At 55.8% G+C, this 12,695-nt stretch overlaps 2 protein-coding genes across 2 annotated transcripts in view; both read right to left on the bottom strand.

Annotated features, from left to right (window-relative positions):
• LOC103918062 (EF-hand domain-containing protein D2-like) overlaps positions 1-298 on the bottom strand; it is a 17,544-nt gene extending 17,246 nt beyond the window's left edge. Inside the window, exon 1 of the mRNA XM_009325301.1 lies at positions 243-298. Coding sequence (XP_009323576.1) covers positions 243-298 — 56 coding nt within the window. The remainder of the gene's footprint in view (positions 1-242) is intronic.
• Positions 299-762: 464 nt separating this feature from the next.
• Positions 763-12,695, bottom strand: part of FHAD1 (forkhead-associated (FHA) phosphopeptide binding domain 1) — a 27,817-nt gene continuing 15,884 nt past the window's right edge. The window contains exons 15-30 of the mRNA XM_009325300.1: positions 11,907-11,977; positions 11,443-11,580; positions 10,440-10,547; positions 9,674-9,899; positions 9,075-9,156; positions 8,546-8,661; positions 7,548-7,707; positions 7,101-7,209; positions 6,305-6,396; positions 5,863-5,964; positions 5,583-5,758; positions 4,546-4,673; positions 4,177-4,239; positions 3,112-3,347; positions 1,970-2,135; positions 763-846 (exon numbers count right to left, since the gene is read on the bottom strand). Coding sequence (XP_009323575.1) covers positions 763-846; positions 1,970-2,135; positions 3,112-3,347; positions 4,177-4,239; positions 4,546-4,673; positions 5,583-5,758; positions 5,863-5,964; positions 6,305-6,396; positions 7,101-7,209; positions 7,548-7,707; positions 8,546-8,661; positions 9,075-9,156; positions 9,674-9,899; positions 10,440-10,547; positions 11,443-11,580; positions 11,907-11,977 — 2,057 coding nt within the window. The remainder of the gene's footprint in view (positions 847-1,969; positions 2,136-3,111; positions 3,348-4,176; positions 4,240-4,545; positions 4,674-5,582; positions 5,759-5,862; positions 5,965-6,304; positions 6,397-7,100; positions 7,210-7,547; positions 7,708-8,545; positions 8,662-9,074; positions 9,157-9,673; positions 9,900-10,439; positions 10,548-11,442; positions 11,581-11,906; positions 11,978-12,695) is intronic.

Raw genomic sequence — 12,695 nt, 5'->3', positions numbered from 1 at the left:
AACGTCCGCGCCTCTCCAGAAACCAGGGTCCGCTCTCCCTCTTGCTAACAGAAGGAGTGGCAGCAGGACTGCATCTGATGGCAACAGCGGGCGGGCGAGCGAGCCCCTGTCATTGCCCCATCCCAACCGGCCGGGACTTTGCTCTCCTCTCCCCGGGCTCCTTCTCACGCTGCTGCTGTAACATACCAGCGCGGCCAACGTGGCTCCTCTTCTTTCCTTCCCGTTACTACGTGGCAGCTCACCGCAGCTCCGGTCGGCGCTGCGCTCCGGTGTTCCGTGCTACGTTTCCATACTGCATCGTGCCTTATGCTCCAACTCCCCCCGTGACACCAGGGGGACTGGAGGACACGGGAGTTGCAAGTGCAAGGGACAATTCAAGCCGCGCAGGCTTCGCGTGCTCGAGGCCACTTCAGCAGCGACAGGACAGACCCCACACAATTGACTTCACACGTATACTGTGTACGCTGGGCTGTATTCACACACACGTGTCTATACACACACACACGTATACACTGGGCTGTATCCACACCACCTTTTCTATTGCCATAAACCCCACCGTGCAGTATGGGGGACACACTGCGGGAAAAATAAGGTCCTACACACCGTACAGTCACACCAGCGCGCCCAGGAGCTACGGGATGCCAACGGGGGCTCCTCGAAACGCACCCACACCTCGTACCATGCCCAACATTAGAGTCCACAGTGCAACGACCCGTTCCTACTGCGGACCTTCGCCTTCCAAAGGCCCACGTGGTGCCTCTCCTATGTGCTTCCCGTCTTGACAGCTTCTGCCATGCGCTCTTTGGCCTTCAGCTTTCCCGAGCAGAAAGGCTTCTTGGCTCCAGGCTGCAGAAGAGAGAGACACTGAACACCACGTTTGCCCGTGAGAGCTTGGCACGGCCTTCACACTGCCAGCAGGATGTGCGTGACCTTCCCTTCTCCCTCGCCCTACATGGCCCAAACCCATCGATACAGCTGCCTACGCATGCATCGCCCTCCAACTTTGGCAGCGGGGATGCTGCCGTGCAGCCGAGCCCGGCTGAGCAGCAGGGCCCCGGGACGCCCAGCCTCTTGGGACGGTCAGACCGACCGCAAAATCCCGGGTCCCTGACAGATGGAGCTGGCTGTTGCATGGAGTGCGGGAGTTGGGTATCGCACAGAGCTCCCAGCTCTTCGCCTGGTGTCTGCCCCGCCGCTGCTGCAGAAGGGCACAGCCACCCGGCGGTACTCAACAGCCAGAAAACTGCGCCAGACCCACCACATGCTCCTAGCCCATCACAAAAGCTACGTAAGTGCGTTACACAGTGCTCTCAGCCTCTGCCGAGACTCCACGCTGGGTTCCGTTGCCTTTCTGGCTGCAGTAAGCACACCACGGAGGTGCCCCACGCAAGAGATGCATCCCCAGAGCCAACAACGCTCTTGCAACTTTCAGCCCGCTGATGCCCCGGGGGTCTCTCACCACAACCCCTGCTCTTCATTTACCAAACGCCTCCTGAGCGGTCATCTCAGAGAGAGCAAAATCACGCGCCTGCCCCTGCGAGGGGAGACGTTTTCTGCAGCAGCGGACAGCTCGCTCACTTGTCCCTCCTCGCCTCGCCTCCATTGCGTGCAACCAAGTGACTGGAGGGCGTCATGCCTTCCCAGCTCTGCCTTCTGGAGAACGGGCACAGCCTGGAGGCTCCTTCGCCTTGTCCTCTGCAAGGCTCTGGATAACACCAGGAGTCACCTTCCTTCTACTTGCAGGACTTGCCTCGGGCATCTTACCAACAGCTGAGCGTTCAGGCTGCGCCATGCATCCCTCGTGCCTTCCTGCACCATCGGGGCAGACACAGCTTGAAGCACCTCGCTGAACTCGGAGGTGCCTGCTGACCACTGTGACCTGCCTTCGAACACTCGGGCACGGGGATATTCAGCTCCTGGGGCTCCCGGTGTCCTCGTGGGTCTTGCTCACCTGCTCCCGTGTTCTCACCTTGTGCAGTTTGGCCGCCCGCAGCAGCCTCTTCTCCTGGCTCAGCTGGAGCTGCGTCCTCTCCAGAGCCTCTTTCAGCAGAGCCTTCTCTTCTGCCTCCCTGTAGGCTTCATCTTCTAGCTTGGACATCTCCTCCTGGCACCTTCGCAGGGATTCTTGGTTCAGGCTGTGTGAAACAGGAGGTGTCTGTCACCCGCATCGACCCCTCGACCCCCAGCTGGGCTCTGCCTGGGAGAGACTGCTTTCGAGCCACATCATATCGCGCTTGCGTCCCTCCTAGGACCCCCCCACACCATGGGGTGACGCTAAAGGACATCAGAGCGGCTACCACCCTGCGAGGACCCGTGCGGGTTTTAGCAAGCGGTTTCCCTGCCCCCCTCCCTTACGTCACGGGAAAGCCCCTCTCCTCCTGCCTTTGCTGAGACCAAGATGCCGCCTCTTTGAGGCTTCCCCCCCCTCACACCCACCCCACCACACACGTGGCGATGGCTGCGATCCCTTCTGTTCAGCGTACGAGCCCGGAGAGGGACTCTGGGTGGCTGTGTCAGCACTGCTGGCTTAGAGATTGCTGTCAAGCCTCTTGCCTACTTTGAATGCAGCAGCTTATTTCCACCAGCCCAGAAATATCTTTCTACACCGCTTTTTCCGGTGCTGCGGGCAAAAAGACCTCTGCATTTGCGCAGCGAGCAGCAGCGGGGCTTGCACAAGCGCGCCCACGGAGTTCCTCCCTAACACATAACCTTGTGCGGCAGCTGTTGGAGCGGGAGCATTGCCTTCGGTCTGGACAGCCCTTCCCAGCAGCTCCCACGCCTGCCTCCGTCCTGCTGACACTGTCCCTCCACCCCGGCCGATGCCACTGCTGTCACAGGGTCCGGCCACCCCTGGCTAGGGAGTCTGCCAAGGTTTCCCCGGCTCTGACACTGCTTAACTGCGTAGGGCCCTGCAAGGCATCATCGCAGAGAACCGAGAGAACATTTCTCTGTTTCTCCTAACACTTAATTTTTATACTGTGGCCACAACACGACCAGTCCCAGGCGGACGCACAACCTGGCAAGGGGCTGCACCGCTCCTTTCCCCGAGTTCCCCATCACTCGGCATCCCAGGACTCGGTCTCACTCGGACCCCTGGCCAGTAACAGCCACCTTGCCTTTCGGTACCTGAGCTGCTCCACGCTGGCCTCGTAATCTTTCAGCATTTCTTCTTTTCTTTCCAGGCGACTCTTGAGGTTCCTGATCTTATTGTACAGCAGCTCCAGGTCCTTCCGTCTCTGCAGTCCCGCTTTTTCCCTCTCTTCCTGAGGAAGGTGCTTCAGAGACTGCATTCCTGACAGCTCCTTCATCTTCATCAGGCTTCCCAGAGCACCAATTACGTCAAGGTACTGTAGGAAGAACAGGGAATGCATTATTTACTAGGCCTGCCAATTCCTCTGCCACATAACATCACACCGCTCAGCCATCTGCTTTCATTCTGCTCTAATGAGGAGATGAAAATGTCACAAGGAAACTGCTGCGTGCCTTCCCTTTTGTTTAATTTCCACGTGTGCTTTCCCTGGGCGAGCTTTTCTGAGCGCTCCTAAAAATACGGCCGGCTGTGGTTCATCCGTGCCTTTGGGCCGCACGCTTGGAGGCACTCGGAGAGGTGACACACCGCACCGGAGCACATCCCAGCTCCAGGCCGGCCCCGTGCACAGCTGGCGTTCGAGTCCCAGCCGCATGACTCTTTGGGGTTGGATTTTTCCTTTTTCAAGATGACCCATTTTCCCTGCTGGACATTTTTCTGCCCTTTCCGGAGGGAAGAGACCCACTTTTACAACCCACCCACTGCGCTACCAACAGACACCTCCCTCTGGGCAGCCACCTCCATCACTCCGCAGCCTCTCTCGCATCAGTTAGCAGGCGTCTAAGCTGGTGAAGGTCTCTGTCCTCACCAACCCTACCTCTCCTTGAGGATCAGCCCTGACTGCCCAAGGGAACGCTCCCAAAGACCTTAGGTGGGAAGGGGAGAAGGATGCGCCATTGCACATTCTGGGGTCCCGAGGTGTCCTGGCAGATGCCCGGCGCGCCCTGCGTCCTGCAATATGCAAGTTCATCCTCGACCACATTCCTGCGGAGCCCTGATGCCAATCACTTCCTTCTGCAATGCGTTTGAAAACGATCTATCCTCTCTGAGTGCTGGGTACCATTTTAACAGGTCTATCGCTGACGTACCATCTTCTCCCCGAGGTCCGTCGCATCAGCCATCTCCGAGCTCGCTGCCCCGCCTCCCTTCCGCTGCACGGGAAAACCACCCTGGCAACGCTGCGGTCCAAAGCCTCCCACCCCGGTCAGCCTGCGGCATCCCTGAGCAGCGCTGCGCCGAGGGTGCCGGGCAATATACAGCTCCTTACAGAGCTGCGATACCCTCTGCAAGCAATGCCTTCCATTAGGCTGCATCCTGCATGCTGCCAGATTTTACACCTCCCTCTCTCTCCCCCCTGGCATTTCAGTTATTATACCTGAAAGCCTAATTCTCCCCATTCCAGGGAATACTTTTCCAAGGAAGCCACAAGCACCATGAACCACAAACTGCCTTCTTACCTTGCCGGCCTTCAGTTTTGTTCCCGACACGGGTGCAGGTTCCTTCTCAAGACCTGTTTTCTGGACTATTTTCTCTGGTAAGTCTTTCGTCAGGACCACCAGCGGCTCCGAACCCTTGTTCACGACAGCTGGAGGCAAACAAACACCCACCGAGTCGTGCCACTCTCCGTACGACATGCTGTGGCTTCATACCTCAGCCACTTTGAGGCTTGCCACGTTTCCCCTTACGGAGACCATACATGGAGAGACACGCAGGCTATGGAGTAAAGCCTGCACCAGCTTTCCCTGCAGACATCGCTATCCGAGTGTTTGGGCATTGCTTTCGCTACGTAAGTAGGATGCAGACCTATTTTTCAGATGGCAATTCAGAGATTGCACCACAAACTGCTACTCTGCTTGTAGCTTCTAACAGAGATGGCACTGCTTTTCCATACTGCTCTCGATACAGGGATATACATGATGGAAAGGGACCGAAAGAGAATGAGGTAGGGCAAGCAGAAGATTCTCACAGCGTACAGTACTTGCAAGGCTTTGCAAGACCGCAACACCCAAGGCTCGGTTCCTTTAGGTGACAGCTGCTCTCTCTTGCCTTGAGGAGAGCAGCACCCGAGCGCGGGAGCCATTGTGCACAGAGCCGGGTGCCTGCTCGCTTCTGGCTCTGACTGCACAGCAGCTACCGCTGCAAAACCCTTTGCCAGCTGCCTCTCCTTGCTGACTCCTGCAAATGCCACCTCCTCACGCGTATACGCTTACCAACACTTGATGCCTGTGAAGGAGTCCAAGTGCTTTTCTAAAGCCTGTAGCTGCACTGCGGGTTCTTCAGAGATGTTTGCCTGTCACCTGCACGGATTAACATGCACGCACGGGAGAGCTGACTTTGCACGGGAAAAGCCTGAGCCCATCGCAAGTGAAGAGCCCACGCCCCTGGCACAGCCCCTTGCGCCTTCCCTAGCATTACGTGCTCCACCGGCACAGACCCCGGGGTCTGCCAAAGGCAAATGGATGCATCTTCCCTTTCTAGTGACAGCCACCCTTACCTGAGGACTGCCTCTTCTCCAGCATCTTTATTCTCTCCCGGAGCTCGGCCAAGCCTTCTTTTTGGCGCTGGATCGTTTCCTCGTGCCTGAGGCCTCGGCATTTTGCGCCGAGGTCGGCCAAGTCCAACGCCGGCTCCTGGAAGAAGCAGCCCAGCCGGTTCTCGCCCAGACTGCATCTGGCTCAACACGAGCTCAGCTTAAACCTGGCTTAAACGCAGCCTCGCCGAAAGATGCTGGTCACTTGGCACGCGCCAAGAGCAAAGCCCGTGGAGCGTCTCACCCTACACGCTCTCTCTGTGGATTTGTGAGGTAGAAGAGCAGCGTCAGAGACCCTCTTTTCATGCTCCGCTGCACCAGCCGCACTCCGGTGAGGACATAAGCCCTGCAACGTCCCAGAGAGCTGGGAGAGGGACGGTGCGCCGCTCTGAACGGCCATGTCAGCATTTTTCTCTTGCACTTTGTGCTACTGCGGAGCATTTACTGTTTTCTATGCACAAATACTGACACACTTTGTGGCCTGCATTTATACACGTTCTCATGCATTATTCTCTTTTAAACTACACCCGTGCACACAGACACGTGCATTTCCCTATTCCAGCCCCATCCAGCTTCCTGCATTATGACGAACATCCAAAAATCTGGGACGGGGCAGGCCCATCATCACACCCTGCACACAGCTAATGTTGGCTGCAAACTGCCCGCTCGGGTCTGGCAGCCGTTACCCCTCGGCGCTGCTCGGCGAGACGTGGTTTGCTCCTGAACCGCAGCTTTGGCTGGGCTGCACCTCCCGCGCTTTGCGCTTCCTTCCCCATCGCTGTGTGCAGAACAGGACGGGCGATACCTCCCGCTCGTCATCTGGCTGTGAGTCACCGCTTGGCCCCCACACATCCAGCCTTCCTCGCTGGCACGCTGTCTGCCACTGTTGCGGTACAGGATGTACGATTTCTACAGTCCCTCCATCTGCTGCTGCACCCACCTTTGAGTTCTTCCCATTTCTAGCACCGGGGGAATTAAAGAGGAATTCAGCACAGGAGGACAAGGGGCATTTATTCCTGTCCTGTGCAAAAACCTACCTCTACTCCTGCACGTTCAACCCTATAATTGCTTCTGTGTCGCCAAAATAGCCAGCATCTATGGCTGAGCAAGGTTAGGAAAAGGAGAGAACGCTTGCAGATCTTTCCATACGCTGCTATCCCCTCTAATTGGCAATTATCGCAGCCATTAGCACACACAACACTTCACGGCTCCGAAGTGCTGTACAAACATCAGCTCATTAGCCAGCAGCAATGCCTGCACAGGAGCGCTGCCAGCACGGCTACCCCGGCTTGCAGGCAGCACAGGCAGCCCTTGGCTAGGGAAAGGGCGGCCGGCGATCCTGCTGCACTTCTGCCTTCAGCCAGCTTTGAGCAGACCTGAGGCTTGGCTGGGCATGGACAGGTCTCACCACGATGCTGAGAAACACCGTGTGCCTGACCGACACTCTCAGCAAACCCAGACCTCGGCAGCCTCTGTGCTTACCCTTTCGGAGGCTTCACCCGCCTGCACTGGCGTCCCAGGAGCATCCTCCGGCTTTTCCGCCGTTTCTCGGGAGGCATCCTTCAGCGCCTGACAGTCGGCTTGGGCTTGCCTGTGCCAAGAGACCAGGCTGTTGTGGGACACCGTGATGGATGAAGGTTGCCCAAACAGCTTGCGGAGAGCAGCACCCTGAGCACCCACCGATGACTACCACGGCGTGGGTGGGAACATTCACTTAGTTACAAGTGACTTAGTTACACGTCCACTGGCATGAGCTCCACTAAACCCCCGTTTCGGTTCACATGGCACTTCCATAGAGACAACATTGCTGAGCTCAATTCTGATGCTCTCAGACTAGCCTTCTGCTCCGGGGGAGATAACTAAATGCCATCAGTTGCTGGGAATCTACAGAGCAGCTTTTGCAAAGCCTCAGGTCACGGTGGCGTGTACCTTAACTCTTGAGCTGCTGCTTTCAGGGCTTGATCCTTCTTCTCCGCGAGGCTGGACATCTGGGATAACTTCTCTCTGAGCAGGTTCAGTTCCCGCTCTTGGCATTTCACCCGGCGCAGGTTCCGCTCCAGTTCCACCTTCTGCTCCTCGCTCAGCTCCCCTAGGCACACACCAGCTTCATGGGTTTCTGGCTGTCTCATCACCCAGCCCTGGGGGATCTGCAGTTCTCAGTGAAATGACATCCACGGATGCGTCCCCTTTTCCCAGCGCACCCTCGCGGGGGCTGTCAGCAATAACGGAGCTTGTCCCCGCAGACCCTCGCCCTGCCCTCGATAGCAGCCCTCAGATCCTGGGCCGTGCCAACAGACCTCGCTTTACTAAATCACAGTGCAAGACCAGTCTTTTTGTGTGGGCGTATGCCAGAGTAACCACTTGCTATGGCAATTTTCCTGCAGATTGGAGAAGAACGGGGTCGCCAGCATGGCCCGACTTGCAGACTTCCACCTTCTCACCTTCCTTGTAGGCACTGTCCCTACTTTTACATTGCACCATTACAGGCAGCGAGAGCAAGCCACACGCATCCCTTAGTTTCCAGGCTCAGGCTCGTTTACACCCGCTCTGCTGGGTACTCCCATAAAGCCTCCCCAGAGCACAACCATGCCCACTGAGGAATCCTGGACAAGGCTCCCCCAGTCTACTGGCTTAGGATACCTTAGACCCAAAGGGGCCCACGGGTGGGATTTTGAGAAAGATGGCCTCAGTTTTGTCCACCCTGTGTCCATCTGGTTACCCTCCCTCACCATCACTGCTGTCGCTTAGCCAAGGACAGGGAGGAGTTCACCTACCCAAAGGGAATGGACTGCCTGCTTTGCCCCGAGCATTGCTTTAGGATGGTGACATCTATTTCCCGTTATCTGCCTGTGCCCACTAGTACCTACCCTTGTTACTGCTCGGAAGAGGGGTGGGAAGATGGAAACCACGCAGTACGCTTCACCCACCTCTCATGTCCGACATCCTGGCCCTGGTTTCCGCGAGCTCCTTGGTTAGTCCGGCGATGACGGCCTCCTTGGACAGGAGCACGCTCTGCGCCGCCGCCAGCTCCTCCCTGAATTTCCTGAGAAAGATAATTGCAAATCTCACAGTGCGTTTGAAAGACTCATTTCACAGAGCCTGCGCACGCCTTCCTGAGCTGCATCTCATGATTAATACATACATGACTTTTTTAACTGCCTTTCAGTCCCCTAGGTTCATGCCTGTGGCACTGGGACTTGCCAGCTCGCTCTCTCTTACCTGGAGCCATCTGGACGGGACAGCAGATCACTCACATGCTGTTCGGCATCGCTTTGATGCTACATGCACTTAAGACCATCTCAGCCTAGCAAAAGGACTCTTTTCACCATCACAGACAAAAAAAGATGTCAGGACAAGTTGCAGTCAGCCCCTTGGTCTTCCTTAAGCTCTCCTAGTGATAAACTGCTCTTCTCCAAGCCCCTCTGAACAAGACCACCATCAGCAAGTGCTGCTTACCTCAGACAACTGTGCGAGTCCGTGGCAGGAGAAACCTCCAGCCAAGCTCCCGATGTCGCCTTGCGGGCATCACCCCGAAACCCTACAGGACACAATAACAGAGGCCAATTACTTCTTTGTAATGCATACACGTTTGGCCTGCTTGCTTCTGCTACATATATCCTCTCCTTCATGACAGCTTTGAAGACTGAGGACCATCTTTTTTGGAAACCCGTGTCTCTTAGGGCCCAGTTCCAACAGTGTTTGGACAGTTCCTTACATCCTTCCTTGCTCAGGATCACTTATGCCTGGGTGCAGCCCGAAGTGCTCCAGTCTCGTCGCTTTAGAGGGCAAAGAGCCCGTCTCCAGTGGGAAAGCCCAGTCTACGACCGTGGCGTGCTACCAACAGTCCCCAAAGCCACAGAACAATATAGTGCAACTCCCTGTGAAATGGCTTCTTCAGGGACTCACGGAGCTCGTCCTGTGTGCAGGCAAACCTCAAACCAACATCCTACTCAACGCTTTCCATAGCGGCAAATGCACTACTCCATCTCTCTCTAAATTTCACATTAACTGAGAAGGTTCCCAGTACGGACTCATCCCATGCAACCCTTAGCTACCTTCCATTTTTTCCACGAGCGCTGCATTTTCCTCCTCCAGTGTCTTCTGCTGCTGCTTGGCCTCCAGCAACCTGTCCTCTAAAGCCACAATTGTCAGAGAATGCTGCTTGCTTTGCTCTTTATATTCCACTATTTCTTCCTGCAGTTTCTGCCTCTGTAACTCATTCTCCTCCTGAAGGGTCTTGAGCTGCTCGTCTCGCATGAGTACCTGCTGCTGTAACGCCATCTAGGAAACAAGATGCGCGATCTCGGTTGGAAGCGTTGCATGCGTTTTCCTTTGGGATCATGATCAGCATCACCTCTCCTGGCTAGCGGTCAGAGGGACAGAGGGAAGGGAAGGATTTCAGGGAGGGGGGAGGCTGCAGTGCCCTGCCCCCTCATCAGCAGGGACCGGGGAAGCCTTCTTCACCGAAACCGCATCTACGCCACATCCTCTGCCTGCACACAAGGGCTGTTGGAACTACCTCTCGCGTCGTGGCTTCCTCCAGCTTGTGCACAGCTTCTCTCAGTTTGCAGTCTGTAACCTCCTGCTCCTTTGACTTCCTTGCTATTGCCTACATGAGGAAATTAGCAGTAATTAAGTTAACAAGCTTGCAAGAATCCACCTTTCTCTCTGCAGATAAGCATCTATGTGTATTTGGGGGGAAAAAGCCCACAGTCCACTGACAACCCCTGACCAAATGGACCACCATGCTACAGAGCACTTTCAGATTTATTTATTCCAAGTGTGAGCAGTTCTGCTTTTCCTCCCGTGCGTGCCACTGACCTCAGTCATGCTTCTCAGGTGGCTCTCCAGGTCTCGGATCTTCTTTTCTTCTTCTTCCATGGATTGCTTGCACTTGTCCCTCTCCTTGGCGACAGCGCTCTCCAGAATCTGAGAATTGACAGCCCACAGTTTCAGTACGGAAAAAATCATATCGTTAGGCAAAAGACCCCGACCCCAATGAGGAAAGCAACCAGGAGGGTCACTGCTCTGGAGCAGGGGCGTGTTGCGGGAGAACACCTTGGCAGGACACGAGGCGACTCAATGAGGGAGGGGACGAGAGCGCCCGGGGAAAGGTACAGCAGAGAGACCAAGGAGGAGCCGCTCAGCTGCTCCTCGCCTGCCTCCCAGAAAACTCGATGCCGGGAAACAATCCTTCCCGAAGCGACAGACACAGCAGCACGCTAGAAACTGTCTTACAAGACCACTACAATATGTTGTCCCCATCACAACATACAGATGCAGCAAAACACTGATTCACACCTTTACTAACACTATGTCCCGCACCGGCGCCATCGGCTCGATGACCTGGGCTTCCCCGGGACTGAGGGAGACCCCAGCGAGAACCTGCCAGGCAGCTGCCCCCCCTGCTCCACTGGGGATATACTTTTCCAGCCAAGACAGACCTAAAAGGAGTTCAGCGTGGGGAAGGGAGGGAGCAAAAGGCTTGCGAGGAAGTCTGCATGCGCTTGCATTCCATTTACTACAGACAACGTAATGTCTTGCTGAGCTCACGTATCTGGATGATGCTCCTTGCTTTCCGCTTTCTCCCAGGGACTGACCGGCAGCAGTGCATCCTGCCATTACCCAGATGCTTTCCAGTTCCACCATGGATACTTTGGGGAGTTAAAATCACCCGCTTCAACATCTGATATCCAGGCTCTTGGGACTGCACCTAGGCAGTTCGGGGCTAGAGACTTCTTCCTCTCACTAGGCGACACTATTACAGACACCTATTTTTCCTGCATAACAGTCATTTTCCCAAAAAACAACCGTGCCACCGTACCTCTTTGTTCTCCTTGTCCTTTTCCAATATAATTTGCTTGATTTTTATCTGTAGGTCTTGCTCGTATTTTGCTTCCAGCTCCTTCACGTGCTCCTGCAGCAAAGCTGCCTGCGACTCCCGGACCCTCTCTAATTGGGCCTACGGGGAAACAGCAAATACTGAGGTGTTAAGGGAAGCGTGTTAGCAGCAGGGCAAGAAATAAACATCCTGTGTACATTCACTAACAAACAATTCAAAAAAACGAGATATACCCTCCATCCTTGCCGCGTTAGGGATACAGACACCGACACGCTGACAGCGGGCTCCATCTCCTCCATTCCCCTGCCTTTACTGCAGACCCAGGGACCTCTGCTACCGTACATTCCCAATTCGGGTACCACATCATCTCACTTAGGGCTACCGTCGTGTTTACCGATAGAAAGATCCCCAATCAACTCGGTTTACGTACATATACGTTTCTGTACCTGTAACATCCGATTCCTCTGTGCAGTTTCCTGACTGTTTTCCAACAATCTCTCGAGAGCAGCCAACAACCCTGCAAAAGCCAACGGAGTCTCGCGGTGGGGGGTGCTCACACAGCCCACGTACACCACCTGGAGCATCCTCGGAGGCCTGGGGACGCCGCTTGCCTCCTTGCAAAACTCGCTTTGGCCACCGCTGACCTTCAAGCCCTGGCCCTCACCCCCCTCGGCTGATGGTGGGGGTCCACGTTCCTCCATAGGCAGCAGGGAGGAGAAGGCACCGCCACTAACTTCCCACACAGTCACCCCCCGCACTCATTGGGATACCCAGAAAACACACTCGACGCGGGCTTCCCTCCCAGGCTGGGGCAGCAGATGCGCTGGCGTCGGCTATCGGGGAAGGAGAGACCCGGGGGCAACAGTTCCGCCTTGCACCCAGAGACCCTCACTAGCCTCTTGCCACGGGATTCAGGCTCAGAGATCCCCTCAGAAAGGCTCCTAAGCCCCAGCTGAGGGTTGCCCCTCCACGCTTGCTGGAACCATAGCACATTCCCACCCCTGGGAGATCGCTGCTGTTGCCGAGGCATCGCCAGAAGGGAGCTTGGCTGTGCACACAGCCCAGATGCCTGTTCTCACCAGGAGACTACATCTTCCTTGTCACACGCTGTCACCCATTTTGCTGCATCACCCCGTCTTCTATAAGCCTGACACTTCTGCAAGAGCCAAGGATAGAATCATAGAATCACAGAATCGTTAAGGTTGGAAGAGACCTCCAAGATCATCGAGTCCAAC

Source organism: Pygoscelis adeliae, unplaced genomic scaffold, assembly GCF_000699105.1.
Source record: "Pygoscelis adeliae isolate BGI_AS28 unplaced genomic scaffold, ASM69910v1 Scaffold36, whole genome shotgun sequence".
NCBI lineage: Eukaryota > Metazoa > Chordata > Aves > Sphenisciformes > Spheniscidae > Pygoscelis > Pygoscelis adeliae.
Note: the sequence above shows the minus strand (reverse complement) of the source record. Positions and strands in the feature narration are given on the sequence as shown.